We start from the raw sequence: 24,832 nt of genomic DNA, 5'->3' as shown, positions 1-24,832 counted from the left end.
GGGCAGCCCTGTCTTCTCCCACGGTGCAGTCTAAAGGAGTCCGATGTCGTCCTATTCGTTCTTGCACTCGCCTCCGGGGCCTGATACAATAGCCTAATCCAGTCGATGAAGCCCGCCCCGAACCCGAACCATCCTAGTACCTCCCACAGATAATCCCACTCGACCCGGTTAAAAGCTTTTTCAGAATCCATGGCTACCACTATCTCTACCTCCCTACTCTCCGGGGGTATCATAATCACGTTGAGCAGCCTTCTTATGTTGGCCACCAGCTGTCTCCCCTTTACAAACCCGGTTTGTGATGTGTTGGGTAAGCTGGGTCTGCGAGGACTGAACCCGCTGCACTAGGTTTAGGAGTTTGTAGGCCCGAGCACCGAGCAGGGAAGCTCTCTTGGTTCCTACAATTTCAAAACGCAGGGTTGCTTTTGAAGAACGATGGGATACTGCAAGCTGGCATGAGCCACTGGCAGCAATGGCATTGCCATTGTAGTCGAGGAGCTGGCAGGCCGGTGGAAGAATGCTTGGCTTGACGCGGATGGTGTCAAGGTCAGACTTTGAAATGAGGTTCGCTGAAGCGCCGGTGTCCAGCCTGAAGCGTATGCGAGCCTTGTTGACCGTAAGGGTGGCACACCACTCGTCGTCCTGATCAATGCTCATCACTGGGAGTTGTTTCACCTTCTTGCCTGAAAGCATCGTATGCTTGGCGATGATGCCCACCCGGAATGGGGATGTGAGGCCCTCAGTGTTGGGATCTGGAACCATGTCGGAGTCGGAGTCTGTAATGGGTTGCTGTACTGACCAGATGTTCCTGCGCTGCAGCTGGGATCGCTGTGTGTTGGGCAGTTGAGCAGATCTGCACAGGGCTGCGTAGTGGCCAAGCTTGCCACACTGGAGACAGCGTTGAGGTTTTGCGGGACATTGCCACTTTAAATGGGCAGAGCCACAGTTGTTGCACATCATGACACCGCCATCAGCAAGCTCCATGCGCCACCGCGCATGCGTGGTGCGGTCGAACGATGTGCGCACCTGCGCAGTTCGGTCATCGGCCTTGCCGTCCCCTTGGTAGTGGCGCGCATGCGCAGGAGCCTGGGAAAAGCACGCAAAATGGCCGCCCTCATCCAGACTCAGGCCCTGGAGCTGTTTTACGGCCTGCACCCACTCCGCATCATGGGTGCCTTGCCGCGCCGTCTCTGATATGGGAGTACCGGTTGTTAGGGTGCTCGTGTAGGACGCAGGTCTCGATGGCGATGGTAAGGGTGAGCTGCTTAACTTTAAGGAGCTGCTGACGAGTGGACCCCGAAAACGTTCTGGTCGCGGATCATGGAGTCGGAAGTGGAGCCGTAGTAGCAGGACTGCACGAAGATACGGAGATGGGTTAAGAAGGACTGAAACGGTTCATCCTTACTCTGAAGCCTCTGCTGGAACACATAGCGTTCAAAGCTCTCGTTGACTTCGATGTCGCAATGGCTGTCAAACTTCAGCAGGACTGTTTTGAACTTTGTCTTGTCCTCACCTTCAGCAAAGGTGAGGGAGTTCAAAATGTGGATAGTGTGGTCTCCGGCTGTAGAGAGGAAGAGAGCGATCTTCCTGTCATCTGAATGAGACTTCGAGGTCGGTGGCTTCAAGATACAGCTGGAACTTTTGCTTGAAAATCTTCCAGTTTGCACCGAGGTTGCCGGCGATGCGGAGCTGTGGGGGAGGGCGGACGCTGTCCATGTTACCGGATGGCTGATCGCTGGTCAAAGGCAGATTATCTCAAGGTAGGTCCATCAAACTCGAGCCTGACTCACTGGTACCATGATGTGTTGGGTAAGCTGGGTCTGCGAGGACTGCGTTTACTGCAGCAGTGAGAGAGACAGGCTTCCAACACTTGAAGAAATGCAACTCGATTTTATTGAACTCTCAACTATCATACATACTTTAACTGTGGGTTGACACTATGCTGAGTTGACTGGAGACTTGAGGCTAACCTGACCAGACTATCTTACTACCACATGGTGTATGTTCTAGTTGTTGCTCATGGGCTCTGACTGTCTCAGAGGCTGGATCCCCAGAGAGTAGGAAAACTGGTGCTCTCTGGCTATATAGTGGTCATGTCCTGTCTGATGATTGGCTGCTGTGTCTTGTGTGTTCATTGGTCATCCTGTGTGTCAATCACTGCCTGTCTGTGCACCATCATATACCTGTGTGTATATTATGACAGTTTGGTCCTCCACAATTACATCCGGTACACAGTCCTCAATTCTGGTCGCCAAAATCTTGGCCAGTAACTTGGCGTCTACGTTGATCAAGGAGATCGGCCTGGATGACCCAGAGGCCTCCGGGTCCTTATCCCGTTTCAGAATGAGCGAGATGGTGGCCTGGGACATCGTCGGGGGTGAACTCCCTCTGCCTCTTGCCTCGTTAAAGACGGTGACCAGCACCTGACCAGACCCCACTATCCCGGCAAATTTTGGAATTTGCCATTTAGGAACTCCAGCAGCTGCTCCGTTCACCACTGGGAGGGCAGGACTGTCCCCTTGCTCTCCGTCACCTTCACCTGTGTCGGACCACAAACACTTTCCTGATCCAATTGCTTTCTCTTCCTCGTGGCACTCCTCATCTAATGAGCCATACACCAGTCCCACCAGAGGTGTCTTGCATTCCCCAGACACTCATGCAGCTTTTATCCTCAAACACCACACAGTTTGGGTGGGGAAAGTCTGAAAAAGTCTACCTCGAGTGGGTGCCACCTAATGTGCGACCACTCACTCCATGATCGCCATTGGAGGTCTGGAGATAGATAGATTTCTGATAAAATACGGGTCAAAGGAATATGGGGAACAGGTAGGGAGGTGGATTTGAGACCAGGAAGAGATCAGCCATGATCTGATTGAATGGCGGAGCAGGCTCGAGGGGCTGAATTTTCTACTTCTGCTCCTAATTTCTATGTTCTTAGAATTATGGAAAAGAGGTAACTAGGTATTCTCTAGCCTTGAAGTTGAGATACAGAGCTTGTGCAACTCCTTCTATCTCTACTCCGTAGTCTACCTTTTCTCCACTCTCCAGCCACCTAAGTGCATAAATATTCAAATGTAGCGACATTACTTTTCAACTATTTCAATGTAGAAGCATTTACTAACCTCCAGGAAACGATCAAAGAGAGATTCCAGTTGAGCTTTGTAGGGGTCGATACTGGGAGGAACTTGCCTCAGCCAGCATTCAGTAAATGGTTGCAGTCCCAAAATACTAGGCTCCAGGTAGACCATCCCACAGCGAGATACAGTGGCAGGAGAGGCCACTGCTAAGTCCTGTACCTCAAACATCATTGTCATCGCCTCGAAGAAAAAAGATACAAAGATCACTCAGTGTCTCCCTACTCTGGTGTCAGGTTCCAAGACAGAAAATATAGAAATCTCAGTGGTCTACATTCCAATGAAACATTTAGAACATTCCCCAAGGGGGAATGCTGGAAATACTCAGCAGGTTAGGCAGCATCTTTGGGGATAGGAAGGCAGGGTTAATGTTTTAAGTCCATGACCATTTGTCAGAACCAGATGATCTAGAACCTAGACCTAGAACAGTACAGCACAGAACAGGCCCTTCGGCCCTCGATGTTGCGCCGAGCAATGATCACCCTACTCAAACCCACGTATCCACTCTATACATGTAACCCAACAACCCCCCCTTAACCTTACATTTTAGGACACTATGGGCAATTTAGCATGGCCAATCCACCTAACCCGCACATCTTTGGACTGTGGGAGGAAACCGGAGCACCCGGAGGAAACCCACGCACACATGGGGAGGACGTGCAGACTCCGCACAGACAGTGACCCAGCCGGGAATCGAACCTGGGACCCTGGAGCTGTGAAGCATTTATGCTAACCACCATGCTACCGTGCTGCCCCCTTTTTAATGATCACCCTACTCAAACCCACGTATCCACCCCATACCCGTAACCCAACAACCCCCCCTTAACCTTACTTTTTTTAGGACACTACGGGCAATTTAGCATGGCCAATCCACCTAACCCGCATATCTTTGGACTGTGGGAGGAAACCGGAGCACCCGGAGGAAACCCACGCACACACGGGGAGGATGTGCAGACTCCGCACAGACAGTGACCCAGCCGGGAATCGAACCCGGGACCCTGGAGCTGTGATGCATTTATGCTAACCACCATGCTACCGTGCTGCAAATGATGTTACAGATGAACAGTTTATGAAGAGAAACAGAGTCAGGGGAAGGGTACAGAAGGAAAAAAATGATCACATACATAAAAATAGAAAAAGAATGATCTGTAAAGTGATTAGGTGGAGGCAGGTGATAAATTAAATGAGAGCTGTTGTGACGCTGAAAGATAAAAGGATGCAATTGTGAGAGACATTGGAGAAATTAGGGGCAGCACGGTAGCATGGTGGTTAGCATAAATGCTTCACAGCTCCAGTGTCCCAGGTTCGATTCCCAGCTGGGTCACTGTCTGTGTGGAGTCTGCACGTCCTCCCCATGTGTGCGTGGGTTTCCTCCGGGTGCTCCGGTTTCCTCCCACAGTCCAAAGATGTGCGGGTTAGGTGGATTGGCCATGCTAAATTGCCCGTAGTGTAAGGTTAATGGGGGGATTGTTGGGTTACGGGTATAGGGTGGATACGTGGGTTTGAGTAGGGTGATCATTGCACGGCACAACATCGAGGGCCGAAGGGCCTGTTCTGTGCTGTACTGTTCTATGTTCTATGTTCTAAATGTAAGGTACCTGACAGAAGGGCCAGGATTTTCCATTTGGATATAACGATGGAGGTGAAACTCACTACTTTTTGTGTCAGTAATGGTCCCAGGCTGCAGGAACAGTCCTAGAGTGCCAGTATGGCAGTGCCAGGATGCCCAGCTGCCACGTTGGCAATGCCAGGATTCAGGCTGGGGGGTCCTTACCAGGTAGAGGAGACGAGGGATTCCCGGAGGCCTCCCCAAGGTTGGGGGGGGGCCTGAAAATGGGAGGTGGGTGAAGATCGGGGCAGACAGACAAAATGGCACCCCGATCTGCAAGGAGCCTTTCCCACTGGCAAGCCTCTGAGTGTGGCCTCGCTGGAGAGAAACTCCCCGAGGCCAAAAAAAGGCAAAGTGCCATTTAACAGCGAGATGTTTCTCGGCTGCAGCAACCGAGAAACACCCTGCGAAATGCGCCCGAAACTGGACATAGATATCTTTCAGGTGAATCAGGCCCATTGGATGGGATTCTCCATTGCCCAACACCGATATTGTACTCGTCGATCAGGCCAAGAATTGATACCAACTCCCAAATCGGGGCCGGAGCCGGTTTGACGCCAGTCAGTCATGCTCCGCCCCCTCAGAAATGGCCTAATCGCGAAGCGTGCCACTGCATGCGCGGCCATGGACCCGGCCATTCTCTGGATGTTTTCGGCGCGGGAACCGGGTGTTTCACCCGGCACCGTTGCTAGCCCCTCACCGGTCCCAGAATCAGTGAGGGTTCGCGTCAATTATTTCATAGTAAACCTCCCGCGAATTCTCCGTTGAGCTGGCATTTAGCCGCTGAAATGGAGAATCCAACCCATTACATCTGTAACAAGTATAGTTTAAATTTTATATTCTCGATTTGAAATACTAATTAGGATTCTTCTTTTTCAGAATTTATCTAGTTTGCAATTTATACTTTTCATTAGTATTGTGTGCAGTTCTGGTCACCTCACTATAGGAAGGATGTGGAACCATTGGAAAGGGTGCAAAGGAGATTTACCAGGACGATGCCTGGTTTGGAGGATAGGTCTTAAGAGGAAAGGTTGAAGGAGGTAGGGCTTTTCTCATTGGAGCGGAGGAGGATGAGAGGCGACTTAATGGAGGTTTAAAAGATGATGAGGAGGATAGATAGAGTGGACGTTCAGAGACTATTTCCTCGGGTGGATGTAGCTGTTACAAGGGGGCATGACTAAAAGGTTCAGGGTAGGAGATATAGGAGGGATGTCCGAGGTACGTTCTTTACTCAGTGGTTAGGGTGTGGAATGGGCTGCCTGCTGTGATAGTGGAGTCAGAACTTTAGGAACTTTCAAGCGGTTATTGGATAGGCACATGGAGCACACCAGAATGACAGGGAGTGGGATAGCTTGATCTTGGTTTTGAACAAGGCTCGGCACAACATCGAGGGCCAAAGGGCCTGTTCTGTGCTGTACTGTTCTATGTCTATGTCTATTAAGTATTAAGTTATATGCTTGCTTAGAATAAACTTCAGTGTGTTATAAAATTTAAATGGTCTCTCTTAGTTTTCTGTATCAATAACTCAAGGAACACAACTCCTGTTCCCCTTTGTAAACCACATTTACAAAATGTGAGGGTAGTTAATCATGAAGTGCGCCTGATCCTGAATATTTACTGAGGAGTTTCACCGGACCCTAATGGTATCCTGAAAATTACAATCTAGCTAAAAACCAATTGAAAATAGTGTTATTCGAAAAAAAGGTAAGAATCTTGATCATTTCCTTTCCTTTGGAGGCGGTTTAGGTTCAGTGAACCCAGTTATGTGTCTTTGAATCCGACTCCCTCGAGCTGATGTTGAGGGTAGTTAATCAGGAAGTGCGCCTGATCATGATTAGCTCCCAAAAATGGGACTCGGAGTGTAAGACATCACAGAGAGATGCATGGAGTTAGAAAGAAATATCAGGGCAAAGGGCCAAGGCAGCTGAAAGCACAGACAACAACGGTGCAGCGACTAAATCAAATTCATTTAATTCAGCTTCCCATTTATCAACAAGCAAATGAAAAGGCTACTTTCCACCCAGCAAACAGGAATGTGTAAGATAGAGAAGTAGTGTAAAAGTAGTCCAACATTAATGTGATTTGTCGATTGTACAGCATTTGTTGAATAATCCCAATGTGTTCAGAATTATACAACAACCAATTTAAAATTATCAGTTGGGCTTGCAATGTAGCTTACTTACATCTGCAAGTAGCTACATATATTCATATGCAGGGACCTGTCCTCTGCAAAAGGAATATGTCCAGACATTGTACCTTTTTGAATAAACAAAATCATGGAGGACCTGGTGCACTCTCTATGGTATAAATTGTTTCTCCCTTTGAAATTTGCTATTTTTGCGTCTGTCCTGATGCATGCAAGAAGAAAAACTTCAATAGCATATCTCTTTTTTCAGCAATACTCAAGTTCTATACTCCCAAACAAATACAATTTCCGTGATTCTTTCAAAGGACAAAAACTTCACAACATAACATTCTTTCATTTACCCATGCCCATACCCTTGAGCAGCTACAAAATATTACTCTTCCTTTTTCCAACCATTCCTATGTGACTTCAGTACAAGCAAATTATTCAGATCCATGCTCTAAAGCTGAGGTGCTCTTGGTCAACATCATCGAGGCCAGGGATTTTCAAGCTCCAGGGGTAGGATTCTCCGACCCTCGACGCCGGAATCACGCCCGGCGCGGGGGCGGAGAATAGCCGTTCACAATGGAAATCTGTCACAACGGCGCTTCCGCGATCCTCCACGGACCCAAGTGTGCACAGTCGACACGGCGCCGGTCGGGGGCCGTTGGAACATGCCCCCGCAGTGATTCTCCACGGTCGACCGGCCGAATTCCCACCGGCGTGGTTTACATCTGGTACCACACGGCGAGAGCTTGGACCCGCGGTCGCGGTGGCAGTCCTGGTGGGGGGTATCTGACTCCGGGGGGGTCCTCAGCGGTGGCCAAGCCCGCAATCAGGGGCCACCGATTGGCGGGCCATCGCAATCTTGGGGGACCTACCTTACTCCGCGCGGGCCCGCTGTGTGGCTCAGCGGTCTGGACAGCAGGGCCCCGCTGGCAGCTAGAGCTGCGGGATGCACGCAGAGGCCCTGTTAGCCCCCTGGAAAATGGAGAATCACCCTGGACTTTCGAGGAAAAATTCCGGAGTGATTCTCGCCCGTTTTCCGGCAACTGTGGGGACTTTCTCCTCTGAAGGGAGAATCCTGTCCCAGGTCTGAACCCGCGGGTGCGTGTCGGGAGGGTCACGGTGCAATCAGTCGCGGCATTTCCGATCGCGGGAGAAGCGTCCAATGGCCGCGATCGGCTTTTAAGAATGCTGACCGCAACTGGCCTTTAAATACAAATGATTGTAATTTCCCGCCAAAAGCAGTGGCAGAAAGCAAGCCATGAGCATAGTGGTTACACAGTTGCTTCACAGCTCCAGGGTTCCAGGTTCGATTCCCAGCTTGGGTCACTGCCTGTGCGGAGTCTGCACGATCTCCCCGTGTCTGCATGGGTTTCCTCCGGGTGCTCCGGTTTTCTCCCACAGTCCAAAGATGTGCAGATTAGGTGGATTAGTCATGCTAAATTACCCTTAGTGTCCAAGAGGTGGGGTGGGGTTACTGGGTTACGGGAATAGGGTGGAGGTGTGGGATTGGGTATTGTGCTCTTTCCAAGGGCTGTTGCAGACACGATGGGCTGAATGGCCTCCTTCTGCACTGTAAATTTGTGAGGGGCAAGGAGAAACGGGATGACAAGTTCATAATGTCATGTGAGAGTACCTTTAAGAAATGGGTGCTTATCAAATAGCTGTAGTGGATGTACCTTTAAGAAATGGCTGTTTATCAAATAACTGTAGTGGGTGTACCTGTAAGAAATGGGTGTTTATCAAATAGCTGCAGTGATGTCAGAGTGTGGGTGGAGATGGGCTGTCTGTCTGATTTACGTTTGCTTTGGGCTGGCAGCTACAGGGTGTGTTTAGTTTAGTTTTGCTGATTGAGAGCTCCATCCAGCAAAACCAGGTGTAATTCTGATTCCTTTCTGCATGAATGGAATGTCTTCAAATCACTTGCTAATTTAAAAGTGATAACTGCTCTCAGCAGAGAATTTGAATCTGATCTCTGTGTTAAAGAGGGTATTTGTCTTATGGATGTGCAAGGAAAGATTAAGGGTTAATTATAAAGTACTGTATTCTTTGGGAGGAGTAGTTGAGTTAATGGTTGCAAAGATGTTTACTGTGTGTTTATAAAAATGTTAACTGGATTCATAGAATAAACATTGTTTTTGTTTAAAAATACTCTTAGTTCTCTGTTGCATCACACCTGTGGGCCCTTGTGCTCCCCATGACCAAAATCTATTTAAAGTTGTGGGTTAGGTGACCTCCATGATACACTTTGGGGTTCTCTAAACCCTGGCCCATAACAATAAGTTCATAAAATATAGGAGCAGAATTAGGCCATTCGGCCCAGCGAGTCTGCTCCGCCATTCTATCATGGCTGATATGTTCCACATCTGCTACCTACAATGTTACAGGCCAATAGCTGGATGGCGAAATCATCCTGAGCATCTCCTCCCTAGAACACATGACCTAGGAGTAAGATTCGGCAATTTAGCCTCCCGAGCCTAACACCCTCAACGTGATCATGGCTGATCCCATCCTTGCCTCAACTCCACCGTCCTGCCTGTTCTCCATACCCTTTCAACCCATTCCCAATTAAAAATCTGTCTAACTCCTCCTTAAATTTACTCACTGTCCTGGCATCCACTGCACTCTGGGGTAGCGAATTCCACAGATTCACAACCCTTTGGGAGAAGTAGTTTTTCCTCAAATTTGTTTTAAATTTTCTACCTCTTATAATAAGATTATGACCTCTCAAGAGGTCCCCACAAGAGGAAGCATCAGCTCCACGTCTACTTTATCCATACCTTTTAGCATCTTGTATACCTTAATGGGATCTCCCTTCATTCTTCTAAGCTCTAGAGAGTATAGGCCTAAATTGTTCAATTTCTCCTCATATGACAAACCCTTCATCTCTGGAATCAATCTAGTGAACCTCCTCTGAACTGCCTCCAATGCCACTACATCTTTCCTCAAATAAGGGGACCAAAACTGTGCACAATACTCCAGGTGCGGTCTTACCAATGCCTTGTATAGTTGCAACAAAAGTTTCTTACCTTTGTACTCAATTCCTTTTGTGAAAAATGCCAATATTCCAATTGCTTTCCTTATTATCTTCTGCACCTGCATACTTGTTTTCTGTGACTCATGAACGAGGACACCCAGGTCCTTCTGCATCAGAGCACCCAAAGTATCTCCCCATTTAGATAATAAATTGCCTTTCCATTTTTTCAACCAAAATGCATGACCTCACACTTATCCACATTAAATTCCATCTGCCACATTTTGGCCCACTCTCCTAACCTACCTATATCCATTTTTAAGGTTCTTATTTCCTCATTGCAACTTACTGTCCCACCTATTTTTGTGTCATCTGCAAATTATGCTATAGATCCTTCTATCCCTGTATCAAAGTCATAAATAGCTGAGGCCCAAGGACCGAACCCCTGTGGCACCCCATTAATTACATCTTGCCATCCAGAAAAAGACCCATTTATCCCGACTCTCTGTCACCTATCTGTCAGCCAGTCTGCTATCCAAGCTCATAAATTACTCCAAATCCCATGTGATCTCACTTTGTGAATTAACCTTCTGTGTGGCACCTTTTCAAATGCCTTCTGGAATTCTAGATATACTACATCTACAGGATCTCCATTATAGAAGCACTTTGAGTGGTATCTCAATTTCAATGGCCTTTTTCGCAATCATCCTTCTCAGGGCCTAGCGTCACTTTATTGCTGAACTTTACTGTAGACTACTTTGGCGGAACTTAGTGTGGTGCCATGAGTCCAAGGCCAAGTATCTGTCACTTTATTTAAGGTAGCAACTGTCATCCAGAGTGTGCATAGTCATGGTCAAGGCATGCGTGAACTAAATTGACAGATGCATTTGATCTTTCAAATTGTTGGCTACTCTATCCATGAAGGAAAACATTGTCACAATCCTTTGCAAAGTCAACAAACTCGTGCTTGAGGCTTTTTCTCTGTAATCATGGTCAGTGTGCTTGGGAAGCCTGTCGGCAACATTCACTGCTGTTGCTTAATCCTTTTCATTGTTGGCCCTTGTGTATAGCATCTATGTCCAGCCACATGGAGCTTGGAGAGGCTATACCTTTATGCATGGACTTTTCAATGTTTTATCTGCACTTGCTCACTTGTGGAGTGTTGGTAAATAGGTGAAAACGTAATTATCTGTCTTACTGGTCCCACAGAAGTGCAGGTATACGCATTATACTGAGAAAGCATGAATCCTATGATGGTACACTATCAGAAGGAATCTCTGAGGCTTCATTAGACACAAGGTTCACAGACTCCTGCTGCATGTCTGAAGGCCCCGGTGGAGAAAAAGATATGAATTACTACCAGAAAGCTAAGAGTGCGGCACTATATTATTATGAAGATGATCATCTTTAACTCGCTATAGAAATCAGGTCAACATGACTCAGCACTGTACAGCATGTGCATTGCTGATATTCAATTGTGTCACCAGGTACCCTTGAGGTCCCTATCTCTGAATATTTGAAGGCTTGGGATGCTGAAATGCGACTGATCTCCAGCACTACATCCATTGCAGTTAATTGTGAGGTCTGTGGAGGACCTCGCTGCTAGCCATTCAATTGTATTCTTGTGCTCTCTCATCCTGTGCTGTCTTCTCCTGTAACAAGGGAAGAATAGCCACATGAGTGACTGTAAAGGGTTTTAACCTGATGGATGGAACGCATTTGTGAGGGTAACTATTTGTGAGGGTGGCTATTCAGGAGAGGAGTGGGTCGTTTTAGTTCAGTTGGATGGATGGCTGATTCGTGATGCGGAACAATGCCAACAGTGTGGGTTCCTATATTCCCATACCGGCTCAGGTTATTCATGAAGGCCCGCCTTGTCAACTTTGCTCCTCACCTGAGATGTGGTGATCCTCAGGATTAATCATCATCAGTCAGCTCTCAAAGGGGAGAGAAGTCTATGTCCTCTGGGACTGTGGCAACATTTACATTTTTGTTTAGGGAGAGGCTTGAAATTAAATAATACGTGGATGAGTGGCACTGATGAATGAACATTTGAGAAAATGAATAGAAAGAGAATAAAGGCCACAGCGCTGGCTAGGTTAGTGTGTGTGAGGAGTGTTGTGGTGACGTAGGATTGTCGAGACATAGTGAGGGCTTGGGGTGATGCGCACAACATGATGTAGATAAATATACAACTGTGTTCACCTTTCCTAACCTGGTTAGATTATTAAAATGTTTCCTTCATAAATCCAGAAGGGCAGCACAATATTGCTGCTAATCTCCTCACCTATCTTCAGCCACATTTTCTTTGTGGCAATTGCAGGATTCATCTTCACGTTGTTGGAGAATAATATCTCACTCCAGCTCTACACTGAACCCAACAATGTATTAAGTGAACTGAGCCAGAATCCATCTTTGGATTCCCCAACTCCTGCTTTTCAACATTCAATTCCTCAAAATTCCATCTTTGAATTGGCCCTTTAAATGCTGGGATTGATATTGTGCTGTGGGAGTCCTTATCAAGTCCACTGTCGTGCAATCAACGGAAGTAAAATGCTAATGAGGTAGTTACATTAAATTGCCACAGACACACACACTGAAATTCCCTTTGTTTTTCTCATACGATATTAGACCGACCTTCCTCAATGCATCTCTGAGCATTGCCAGAGCCAAGCTGTGTTTGTAAGTGAGCCCCATAACCCAACGGTAAGATATGGGATTGCCCTACAAGTTTTGTCAGTTTCATTGGGTGGGATTTACAGGCCCTGCCCGCTGTGGGACTGGAAATTCCCACCCTAAATCAAATTTTCTGACCCACCTACGACGATTCCCACCAAGGGAAGGACCGGAGAACCCTGGCCATTACTTCTTTCTATCTACCTCAGAGAGTTTGATGATTTCTCCAGAGCTGAGGCATAGTTTTTTGTTATCATCCAGCACAGTGTTCATGTTTTCAATCCACACTGCATCAACTGGCCCATCAAACATGTACCATTTTTTCACACGGTCAGTGGCTGCGGCTCCACCCCGAATTAAGGATGATAAAATGCCATCCGTCCTATTAAAGAGACAAAGAACAGTGTGTGTAATGATTGGCTTCTTCCTCACCAACTAATGTATAGCACAATTAGCATTCGTTAATGCTTAGTTTATTCATAAACCTTTCTTTTCAACATTTAAAAACTTTTCTTCATAAACTCCATTGTAGTACTGAGGGATTTCTGCATAATCGGAGGCTCTCTCTTTTGGATGAATCAATAAACCAAAGCCTCATCTACTCCCTCAGGTGAATGTAAAGGATCCCATGGCATTATTGAAAAAAGAGGAGAGGAGTTCTCCCTGGTGCCAAGGCCAATATTTCCCTCAACCACCATAGATTATGTTTTTTCTCAAATTGTTGGATTCTTTGCAGGGTATTCGCAGTGTGCAAATTGACTGCTGTGTTTTCTTTACATTACAAAATGACTACACTTGAATAAGGCGCATAATTAGATATAAAGTACTTTGGGGAGTCATTAAAAACGTAGGAAATAGAAACAGAAGAAGACAATACACCCCTCTAAACCTGCTCGCCCATTCAGTGTGAGTGTGGCTGGTCTTGGGCTTCAACTCCAATTTCCTGCACCCCATTTCCCTTGATGCGCAGAGAGAACAAAAATCTGTCTATCAAAGCCTTAAATACATTCAGTGATGGCTCAACCACAACATCCTGAGGTAGAGAATTCCAAGTATTCTTTGAGTGAAGAATTTTTTCCCTCATCTCAGTCCTAAATGTTTGGTCACCTTATCCTGGAACTGTGCCCCTTAATCTAGATTCCCCAGCCAGGGGAAACAATGAGGTGAATTCTCTACTGGCAGGATTCTTCGTTCCACCAGCAATGCACCCCGCCTGTGGGTTTCCCGGGGCATGGGGTGGCTACAATTGGAAATCCCATTGGCCAGCTGCTGGAACAGAGAATCCTGCTGCCAGCAACAGCGCACCACTGAGAAACCCACGGTTGGGGAGGTGGAGAATACACCCCAATGTCTCATTATATACCCCAGGACATGAACACCCTATAAAAAACACAAGACTTCCTTTTTATAACAGATCATATTGTTTTAACTCCTAAACTTAAGTAGCTTAATGCAGTTTACTCTTTAAACTAATTCTTGACCGTTTCTTGATTTCCAGCAAAATATCTGATTGCATTATGCTCCAACATTGTCATTCTGCAGTGTATTACTGTACTGTATACTGTCACGTGAGAGTACCCTTTAAGAAATGGATGTTTAAGAAATGTACCTTTAAGAAATGAAGCTGCTCATGTTACTGCAGTGATGTCAGAGTGTGGGTGGAGCTGAGCTCTACTTCTGCTTTTTGGGTTTCAGTTTGAGAAAGCTTGGATGTGTCTGTGAGCTGCACTGCTGTTGATCTCTGCCATGAAGGACTATCTCTTAATCCTTTGGTGAATTCAGAAGAATTGTAAATGTTTTCAGTCTTGAATGTAAACCCTAATGTGCTCCTGTTTGAAGGTTTGTTAAGTCTTTTGGATGTTAAAAGGACGCCAAACATATTACTTAATGTGGTATTCTTTGGGGGGGGGGGGTATTTGATTTACTGGTTGCTAATATGTTCACTATTTGTTTTAGAAAGGTTAACTTGAGTTCATAGAATAAACATTGTTTTGTCCACTGGTCCATTTTCTGCTATACCTGTAGAGTGAGCCGTGTGCTCCCCATACCATAATCTATTAAAGGTTGTGGGTCAGGTGAACTCCATGATACACTTTGGGGTTCTCTAAACCCTGACCCATAATAATACTGATACGCTGCTCTCTTACTACATTGTATTGTAGCCATTGCAACATTTCATTGACTTAATACGTATCAACCATGCTTACCATTCATGAGTTAAAAGATCGAATTCCCCATACAGCTGACCCATGGTGATAGATTTGGGGTTGAGAACAAACAAAATGACCTTTTCATAATTTTCACCACTGATTGACATCTGTCCTCTTAAGGCTGTAAGCGCTTGAGCTAGGACTTGGTAACACTAGGTAAGAGGGAACAAAAGTACAAATGCCATTTGAATGTTCTGAAGGAATTTCACTCTTTTTACAGTAAACTAAATGTCAAATTATGTTAACTAAGGAGTGACTGCCTGCTTAAAGACAGTATCTTGCTCTGCAAAAGTGGAAGACATTAAGTAACATTTGTGTCTGTATGCTACTTCCAATGGTGGCTGGATCATAGAATCATAGAATTTGCAGTGTAGAAGGAGGCCATTCGGCCCATCAAGTCTGCACCAGCCCTTGGAAAGAGCACCCTACCTAAGCCCACACCTCCACCCTATCCCTACACCTCCACCCTATCCCCGTAACCCCACCTCACCTTTTTTGGATACTAAGGGCAATTTAGCACAGCCAATGCATCTAACCTGCACATCTTTGGACTGTGGGAGGAAACCGGAGCACCCGGAGGAAACCGGCGCAGACACGGGAAGGACGTGCAGACTCCACACAGACAGTGACCCAAGCTGGGAATCGAACCTGGGACCCTGGAGCTGTGAAGCAACTGTGCTAATCACTGTGCTACCATGCTGTATAATGATCAGTACTGTATAATGTCGAGGAATAAAACAGCACAGCCCAATTATTTAGCGACCTATTTAGTTATTAAATAATCAACTAGTTTTGCAGTTCAACATGGTTAGTGGACCTTTCAGTTAACATTTTAAACTCAGCATTGACTGAGTAATAGGTGACCACATCTGCCGATTTCTAGCAATAATAACATATTGGTCTTGCTCCTGTTTGTACAGCCATTCATTCTGCACCTTACATTGATACAAGTTCCATTAGGTTTGTGTCAGAAAATCCAAAGACGGGACACCAGGAAGGAGCAAGAAGCATACCGACCACATAAGCATCTAAGAAGCACCAGTATGGAAACATCCACTTCAGAAAAATCAGGTAAGCTGGGTGAGGAGACAGGATCTATTGAAGCACTGAGCATGAGTGAGGAGGATCAAATGGAGGTGACAACAGATGAGCATAAATGAGATGAATGGAGGGCTAAAGGCTGGGCTTGGAGCTCCATCAGGGCCCATGGATTTCTACCTGAATACCTGGGCTGATTAATTAGCAAAGCTCTTCACACAGTACCTTCAGAGATCCCTGCACAAAATGATGGGGATGAAACAGCGATGCTACTGTGCTACCTTTGTAGGACGGCAGAGCACCAAGAGTGAACAACAGTTCCAGGGTGAATGTTAAAGGTATCATTGAAGATGAGGAGCACAAATACAAGTGCAGAACAACAATATGATTGTGCATTGGGCTCCAGTTTTTGGAGGTTCTCACTTCCAGTCTCAGGAAATTAGGGAATCAGCTTGAAAGGGCATGAATAGCTAGCATTAAACTTTTAATGATGACCAAAGATTTCCTCGATAAAGATTCCTGGTCATTGTCAAGGCACATGCAGCAAGATATGGATATGGCTACAAAACAGTCAAGACTGACCTTTCAGAATAATAACCCATTGATCTATCCCAGCATGTTCTCTCAGAAAGCTGTAGAATACTGTGCCCATGAAATTATCAGATTTTTGTGTAAGTCTATTTGACTTATTAATAATTAAGGGGAGGAAACCTGGCACCTTTACCCAGTCTGATCCAGATGGTCAGCAATGTAGTTGATTCTTAAGTGTTCCCTGAAAGAGCCTAGCAAGTCATTCAGTTGTATCAAAACCACTATGAAAAAAATCAAAGGAGAATAAAACTGTACAGACCATCCAGTATTGACCTAGGCAATGAATCTGACAAAGACACATTCAACCCAGTTGGTCCTGCAAAGCCCACCTCTCACAAATAGCAGGGGACTGGTGCTAAAATTGGAAGAGCCTATCCCACAGACTAGTCAAGCACAACTTGACATGGTCATTGAATCATACCTTAATGCCAGTGTATAGACTCATTCATTGCAATTCCTGAGCATGTCTTAGAGTCACAGATGTTTACAGCATTGAAACAGGCCCTTCGGCCCAGCTTGTCCATGCCGCCCAGTTTCTATCAATAAGCTAGTCCCAGAGACTTCTGGTTGCGGCTATGCGGAGCTAAGCCGCACGTTCGGCAGCTCCCGCTTTAAAAGGACTTGTGGGCTCTTTTAAGGGCCCCAAACGGCGCTGATTCGACGATTCCCAGTGGATAAAGGGGTCTGGAGAAAACCCCCCAGGGATTTATGGTGCGGACTCGAAGTGGGGCGAGGAGAAAAACGGCAGCAGCTCCCCTGGAAAAGCGGGGGAAGGTGGACAAAATGGCGGCCGGTGGAGCCCCTGAGGAGTGGAGGCAGTGGGCTGAGGAGCAGCAGGCGGCCCTTCTGCGCTATTTCACGGAGCTGAAAGGGGAGTTGTTGGAATCCCTGAAGGTGATGACGAGTAAGCTGCTGGAGACCCAGACGACCCAGGGTGCAGCGATACTTGAGTTGCAGCAGCAGGCCTCTGAGCGCGAGGAGGAGGTTTCGGCCCTCGTGGGGAAGGTGGAGATACACGAGGCGCTTCATAAAAAGTGGCAAGATCGGTTCGAGGAGATTGAGCTTTGGTCACGGAGGAAGAACCTGCGGATCCTGGGCCTCGAGGAGGGGCTGGAGGGGTCGGACCTGCCGACCTATGTGGTCGTGATGTTGAACTCGCTGGTGGGGGCAGGATCCTTCCATCTGCCCCTGGAGCTGGAGGGGGTCCACAGAGTACTGGCCAGGCGGCCTAAGGCGAATGAACCCCCACGGGCGGTGCTGGTGCGGTTCCATCGGTTCAGTGACCGGGAGTGTGTTCTCCGATGGGCCAAGAAGGTGAGGAGTAGTAAGTGGGAGAATTCGTTAGTGCGTATCTACCAGGACTGGAGTGCGGAGGTGGCCAAGCGGAGAGCCGGGTTTAACCGGACGAAGGCGGTGCTCCATGGAAAGCAGGTGAAGTTCGGCATGTTGCCGCCTGCGCGCCTGTGGGTCACCTACAAGGACTGGCATCACTACTTTGAGTCCCCGGAGGAAGCGTGGGCCTTTGTGCAGGCTGAAAAGCTGGACTCGAACTAGAGATTGGGGGCTGTGGGAGTTTTTCTATTCATGTATCATTGTTTATGCTGTAGCGGGTTATTCTGTTTGTTTTTGTTTTTTCTCTCGCTTTCAGACGATGAGGGGTATGGTTTTGTGTTCTAAGAGGGGTACTGGGGTTTGTGGTTGATCTACGTCTTTGTTTGTACGGAGTTGGTGGTTGGGTTGGGACTGCGGTTGGGGAGCTGCGTTGGTGGTAAAGCGCGGGCTTTTCTCTGGTTTCCCACGCTGCGGGACGAGGGGGTGGAGCTGGTGGTGAGGGGCGTGGTTATTAGACCGAGTTTCCCGCGCTGAAGCGGTGCCCAGGAGCTGATACAGGGGAGGAGGGGGGACCTCATATCGGGAGGGGTCGGAGTTAGAGCGGCAGGTGCCGGGGACAGCAGAAGTCAGCTGGCTCACGGGAGTACAGTGGAGGGAGAGTCGCGGCTAGGAGGGGTCCTCGCCTTGGGGGGGGGGGGGGGGGGGGGGGGGGATACCGGGTTGCTGCTGGATTGGCCAGGGAGGAGTTGGTGCGGGTCGGGGGGGTCGGGGTGAGGTTCTATCGCCGTTGGAAACGGGCCGAATGGGTGATGGCCAGGGGCGAGCAGTCGATGGGCAGTCGACGGGGGAGGGGGGAGGGGTGCCCCCTGATCCGGCTGATTACGTGGAACGTGAGGGGATTGAATGGGCCGGTTAAGCGGGCCCGGGAGTTTTCGCATCTGAAGGGGCTGAAGGCGGACGTGGCCATGCTCCAGGAGACCCACCTGAAGGTGGCGGACCAGGTCCGTCTGAGGAAGGGGTGGGTGGGGCAGGTTTTCCACTCAGGGCTCGACTCGAAGAACCGGGGGGGTGGCGATCCTGGTGGGGAAGAGGGTGTGTTTGAGGCGTCTGATGTTGTGGCTGATAGTGGCGGCAGATATGTGATGGTGAGCGGTAAGCTGCAGGGGGAGAGGGTGGTGTTGGTTAATGTGTACGCCCCAAATTGGGATGATGCTGGTTTCATGAGGCGTATATTGGGCCGCATTCCTGGCCTGGAGGTGGGGGGCTTGATCATGGGGGGGGGGGGACTTCAATACGGTGCTGGGTCCCCTACGGGATCGTTCTAGTTCAAGGACAGGCAGGAGGCCGGCGGCGGCCAAGGTGTTGAGGGGGTTTATGGACCAGATGGGAGGAGTGGACCCCTGATGGTTCGGGAGGCCGAGGGCTCGGGAGTACTCTTTTTTCTCCCATGTGCACAGGGTTTATTCCCGCATTGATTTCTTTGTTTTGAGCAGGGGACTGGTCCTGAGGGTGGAGGAGGCCGAGTATTCGGCTATTGCGATTTCGGACCATGCTCCGCATTGGGTGGATCTGGAGATGGGGGAGGTGCGGGACCAGCGCCCGCTTTGGTGTCTGGACGTGGGGTTGTTGGCTGATGAGGAGGTGTGTAGGAGGGTTCGGGGATGTATCGAGAGGTACCTCGAGGTCAATGATACTGGGGAAGTCCAGGTGGGGATGGTGTGGGAGGTTCTAAAGGCAGTGATTAGGGGGGAGCTGATCTCCATCCGAACCCATAGGGAGTGGGGGGAGAGGAGGGAGAGGGAGAGACTGGTGGAGGAGCTGTTGAGTGTGGATAGGGGGTACGCGGAGGCCCAGGAGGAGGGATTGCTGGGGGAGTGGCGTAGCTTGCAGGCCAAGTTTGATTTATTGACCACCAGAAAGGCGGAGACACAATGGAGGAAGGCGCAGGGAGCGGTCTATGAATATGGAGAGAAGGCGAGCAGAATGCTGGCGCACCAGCTTCGTAAGCGGGACGCGGCTAGGGAGATTGGTGGAGTGAAGGATAGAGATGGGAATGTGGTGCAGCAGGTGGCAGAGGTCAATGAGGGCTTTAGGGACTTCTATAGGGAACTGTACAGGTCGGAGCCGCCGGCGGTGGGAGGAGGAATGGAGAGTTTTTTGGACAGGCTCCGATTTCCAAGGGTGAAGGAGGAGCAGGTGGAGGGACTGGCGGCGCCGATCGAGTTCGAGGAGCTGGTCAGTGGGATTGGCCACATGCAGTCGGAGAAGGCGCCGGGACCGGATGGGTTCCCGGTTGAATTTTATAAGAAATATGCGGACCTGCTGGGCCCCCTGTTGGTTAGGACCTTCAACGAGGCATGGGAGGGGGGTGTTCTGCCCCCGACGATGTCTCGGGCGCTAATCTCCCTGATCCTGAAGCGTGATAATGACCTCTTGCAGTGCGGATCATACAGGCCGATTTCACTGCTGAATGTAGACGCCAAGTTGATGGCGAAGATCTTGGCCACTAGAATAGAGGACTGGGTGCCGGGGGTGGTACATGAAGATCAGACGGGTTTTGTGAAGGGGAGGCAGCTGAACACTAACGTGCGAAGGCTGCTAAATGTGATAATAATGCCGGCAGCAGAAGGAGAGGCGGAGATTGTGGTGGTATTGGATGCGGAGAAGGCCTTTGAAATGAAAAAATGAAAATGAAAATCGCTTATTGTCACGAATAGGCTTCAAATGAAGTTACTGTGAAAAGCCCCTAGTCGCCACACTCCGGCGCCTGTTCGGGGAGGCTGTTACGGGAATCGAACCGTGCTGCTGGCCTGCTTGGTCTGCTTTCAAAGCCAACGATTTAGCCCAGTGTGCTAAACAGCCCCTCAACAGGGTTGAGTGGGGGTACTTGTGGGAGGTGTTGGAGAGGTTCGGGTTTGGGGTGGGGTTTATTAAATGGGTGAGGTTGCTGTACGAGGCCCCGATGGATAGTGTAGCGACAAATGGGAGGAGGTCCGAGTACTTCAGGCTCCACCGTAGGACGAGGAAGGGGTGCCCCCTGTCCCCCTTCCTTTTTGCGCTGGCAATTGAGCCTCTTGCCATGGCTCTCAGGGAGTCGAGGAGGTGGAGGGGTTTGGTGCGAGGTGGGGAGGAGCACCGAGTGCCGCTGTATGCGGACGACTTGCTGTTGTATGTAGCAGACCCGGCGGGGGGAATGCCGGAGGTGATGGAGATTCTTGCTGAGTTCGGGAGTTTCTCGGGATATAAATTGAACCTGGGCAAGAGTGAGCTGTTTGTTGTACACCCGGGAGATCAGGAGGAGGGGATTGGTAGGCTCCCGCTAAAGAGGGCAGTGAGGAGTTTTAGGTACCTGGGGGTTCAGGTGGCTAGGAGCTGGGGGATTCTGCACAAGCTCAATTTTACTAGGTTGGTGGAGCAGATGGAGGAGGAGTTTAAAAGGTGGGACATGCTGCCGTTGTCGTTGGCGGGTAGAGTACAGTCTGTTAAAATGACGGTGCTCCCGAGGTTTTTGTTTTTGTTTCAGTGCCTCCCCATTTTTGTTCCGAGGGCCTTTTTTAGGAGGGTGAACAGCAGCATTCTGGAATTTATTTGGGCGCACGGGACTCCGAGGGTAAGGAGGGTCTTTTTGGAGCGGGGCAGGGATAGAGGGGGGCTGGCGCTGCCCAACCTCTCTGGGTACTATTGGGCGGCTAACGTCTCGATGGTACAAAAGTGGGTAACGGATGGGGAGGGGGCAGCATGGAAACGGATGGAGATGGCGTCATGTGGAGGCACGAGCCTGAAGGCACTGGTAACGGCGCCGCTGCCGCTCCCTCCAACGAGGTACACTACGAGCCCGGTGGTGGCGGCTACCCTCAAAATTTGGGGGCAGTGGAGGCGACACAGGGGGGAAGTGGGGGGCTCGGTGGAGGCCCCGCTGTGGGGGAACCACCGGTTTGTCCCAGGGAACATGGATGGCGGGTTCCTGGGGTGGTATAGGGCGGGCATTAGGAAGTTGGGAGACCTGTTTCTTGACGGGAGGTTCGCGAGCCTTGGTGAACTGGAGGAGAAGTTTGAGCTCCCCCTGGGGAATATGTTCAGGTACCTTCAGGTCAAGGTGTTTGCTAGGCGACAGGTGGAGGGGTTCCCTTTGCTGCCCCCACGAGGGGTAAGGGATAGGGTGCTTTCGGGGGGGTGGGTCGGGGATGGGAAGGTGTCTGACATCTACCAGGTAATGCAGGAGGTGGGGGAGGCGTCGGTAGAGGAGCTGAAGGCTAAGTGGGAGGTGGAGCTGGGGGAGCAGATTGAGGAGGGGACATGGGCGGACGCCCTGGAGAGGGTGAACTCCTCCTCTTCATGTGCGAGGCTTAGTCTCATCCAGTTAAAGGTGCTGCACCGGGCCCACATGTCCGGATCTAGGATGAGTATGTTCTTTGGGGGCGAAGACAGGCGCGTCAGGTGCTTGGGGAGTCCAGCGAACCATGCCCATATGTTCTGGGCATGCCCGGCACTGGAGGAGTTCTGGAAGGGGGTGGCGAGGACGGTGTCGAGGGTGGTGGGTCCAGGGTCCAGGGTCAAGCCAGGCTAGGGACTCGCGATATTTGGGGTTGGGGTGGAGCTGGGAGTGCAGGAGGCGAAAGAGGCCGATGTCTTGGCCTTTGTGTCCCTAGTAGCCCAGCGGAGGATCTTGCTGCAATGGAAAGATGCGAGACCTCCGTGTGTGGAGACCTGGATTAATTTTTTTTTAAAATTTAGATTACCCAATTATTTTTTCCAATTAAGGGGCAATTTAGCGTGGCCAATCCACCTCCTCTGCACATTTTTGGGTTGTGGGGGCGAAACCCACGCAGACACGGGGAGAATGTGCAAACTCCACACGGACAGTGACCCAGAGCCGGGATCGAACCTGGGACCTCAGCGCCGTGAGGCGGTTGTGCTACCCACTAGGCCACCGTGCTGCCCTGAGACCTGGATTAATGACATGGCGGGATTCATTAAGTTGGAGAGGGTCAAGTTCACCCTGAGGGGGTCGGTACAAGGGTTCTTTAGGAGGTGGCAGCCTTTCCTCGACTTTCTGGCTCAACGATAAGGTACTAGGCAAGCAGCAGCAGCAACCCGGGGGGGGGAGGGTTTAAGGGGATAGTGTTTAAGTTAATTTGCTTATTGTTAATTTATTTTGTTGTTTATTGGGGTTGTGGGGGGGTGGGGGGGTTTGTTATATGCGTTGTTACGGGTGCCAGGGGGTGTTTATTATTATTGTTATTGTTATTATTGTTTTGTTGACATATATTTTTCAAAAAATTCCAATAAAAATTATTTTTAAAAAAGCTAGTCCCACTTGCCCGCCTTTGGCCCATATCCCTCCATACCCACCCTGCCCATGTAACTGTGTGACTGTTTTTTAAAGGAAAAAATTGTACCCGCCTCTACCACTGCCTCTGGCAGCTCGTTCTAGATGCTCACCACCCTCTGTGTGAAAATATTTCCCCTCTGGTCTTTTTGTATCTCTCCCCTCTCACCTTAAACCTATTCCCTCTAGTTCTAGACCCCTCTACCTCTGGGAAAAGATGTTGACTATCTACCTCTATAAGATCACCCCTAAGCCTTCCACGCTCCAGGGAAAAAGGTCTCAGCCTATCCAGCCTCTCCTTATAACTCGGATCATCAAGTCCTGGTAGCATCCTCATAAATCTCTTCTCCACTCTTTCTAGTTTAACAATATCATTCCTATAATAGGGTGACCAGAACTGAACACAGTATTCCATGTGTGGTCTTACTAATGTCTTGTACAACTTCAACAAAACGTCCCAACTCCTGTATTCAATATTTTGGCCAATGAAACCTGTCCTGTGTCACTGGCAGGTCAGACACACCAGAGGTAGTTGCACAGTGGCATACAGTCAGGAGGGGATGATCCGGGGGGTCTTCAACATTGATACCAGACCCCAGGAAATGTCATGCCATCAGACCAAATAAGACGATGGAAACTATCAGCTGATTACTACTTAGACCCTCCAACAACTGATGAACCAGCATTGCTTTATATTGAACACCACTATTACAAAGCTGGCCAAATCCTGAAGGAGATATATATGAAGCTAGGCCTGCAGCAGGTGGTAAGAGAGCCAACAAGAGATAAATGCTTTCTTTATCTGATCCTCATTCATGTCTGGTTTCAGAGACATCTGTCCATGACAGTATTGGTTGGAGTGATTATCTTACAGTCCTCATGGGAACATACTGAGGGTACTTTCTATCATATTGTGGGCCATCAATGCTAAATATCTACCACCTTGCTAAATATTCCTAATTCTGAAACAAATCTAACAGCTGAAGGTTGGGCACCCATGAGATGCAGTAGCCCATCAGCAAGAGCTGCAATGTATTCCACCATAATCTGTAACCTTATGATTCAGCATATCCCCACCTTAATTATCGAACCAGGGGTTCAACCTTGCCTCAATCCGTAGGAGAGCATGCCAGTAATAGCCCCAGGCATTTCTAAAAATGATGCGTTAACTTGGGTAAATCTATAACACAAGACTATGTGCACGCTAAGTGCAATGGATGCTGGGACTTTGAGTAAATCTAAGGAGGAGATAGTCAGATTTTTAATTAGTAATGGGTTGAAGGGTTATGGAGAACGGGCAGGAAAGTGGATTTGAGGCCGAGATAAGATTAGCCGTGATTGTATTGAATTGTGGAGCAGGCTAAAGGGGCTGAATTGCCAACTCCTGCTCCCAGTTCCTATGTTCTTACACCTAACACAAAGGAAGATGGTTTTGGTTGTTGGAGGCCAATCATCTCAGCGCTAGTGTATTGAAGCAGGAAATCCCTCGGGTTGCGCCCTAAACCCAGCCCAATCAAAGAACATTACAAGCTCCACTTGCCCCCCCACTCGCCATTACTGTTCAACAATCTATCTATCTTTGCCTTAAAAACAGGCTTGAGATGCGAACTGACAAATAACATTTCTGCAACACTTGTGCGAGACAATGGCCATCTGCAACGAGAAAGTAACTAATTATTTGCCAATGAAATTCAGTAACATCGTCACCATTGAATCCCCCACCATCAACATCCTGGAAGTCACCATTGACCAGAAATTTAACTGGGTCAGTCAAATAAATACAAGAGCAGATCAGAAGCTGGGAAATCTGC

General features: G+C 48.8%; 1 protein-coding gene across 1 annotated transcript in view; it reads right to left on the bottom strand.

The window, feature by feature from the left end:
- dnah1 (dynein, axonemal, heavy chain 1) overlaps positions 1–24,832 on the bottom strand; it is a 995,196-nt gene that overhangs the window by 485,916 nt on the left and 484,448 nt on the right. The window contains 3 exon segments of the mRNA XM_038812191.1: positions 3,120–3,314; positions 12,726–12,903; positions 14,729–14,883. Coding sequence (XP_038668119.1) covers positions 3,120–3,314; positions 12,726–12,903; positions 14,729–14,883 — 528 coding nt within the window.

The sequence above is a fragment of the Scyliorhinus canicula genome, chromosome 11 (assembly GCF_902713615.1).
Source record: "Scyliorhinus canicula chromosome 11, sScyCan1.1, whole genome shotgun sequence".
NCBI classification, from domain to species: Eukaryota; Metazoa; Chordata; class Chondrichthyes; order Carcharhiniformes; family Scyliorhinidae; genus Scyliorhinus; species Scyliorhinus canicula.
This window is presented reverse-complemented; position numbering and strand designations above follow the sequence as displayed.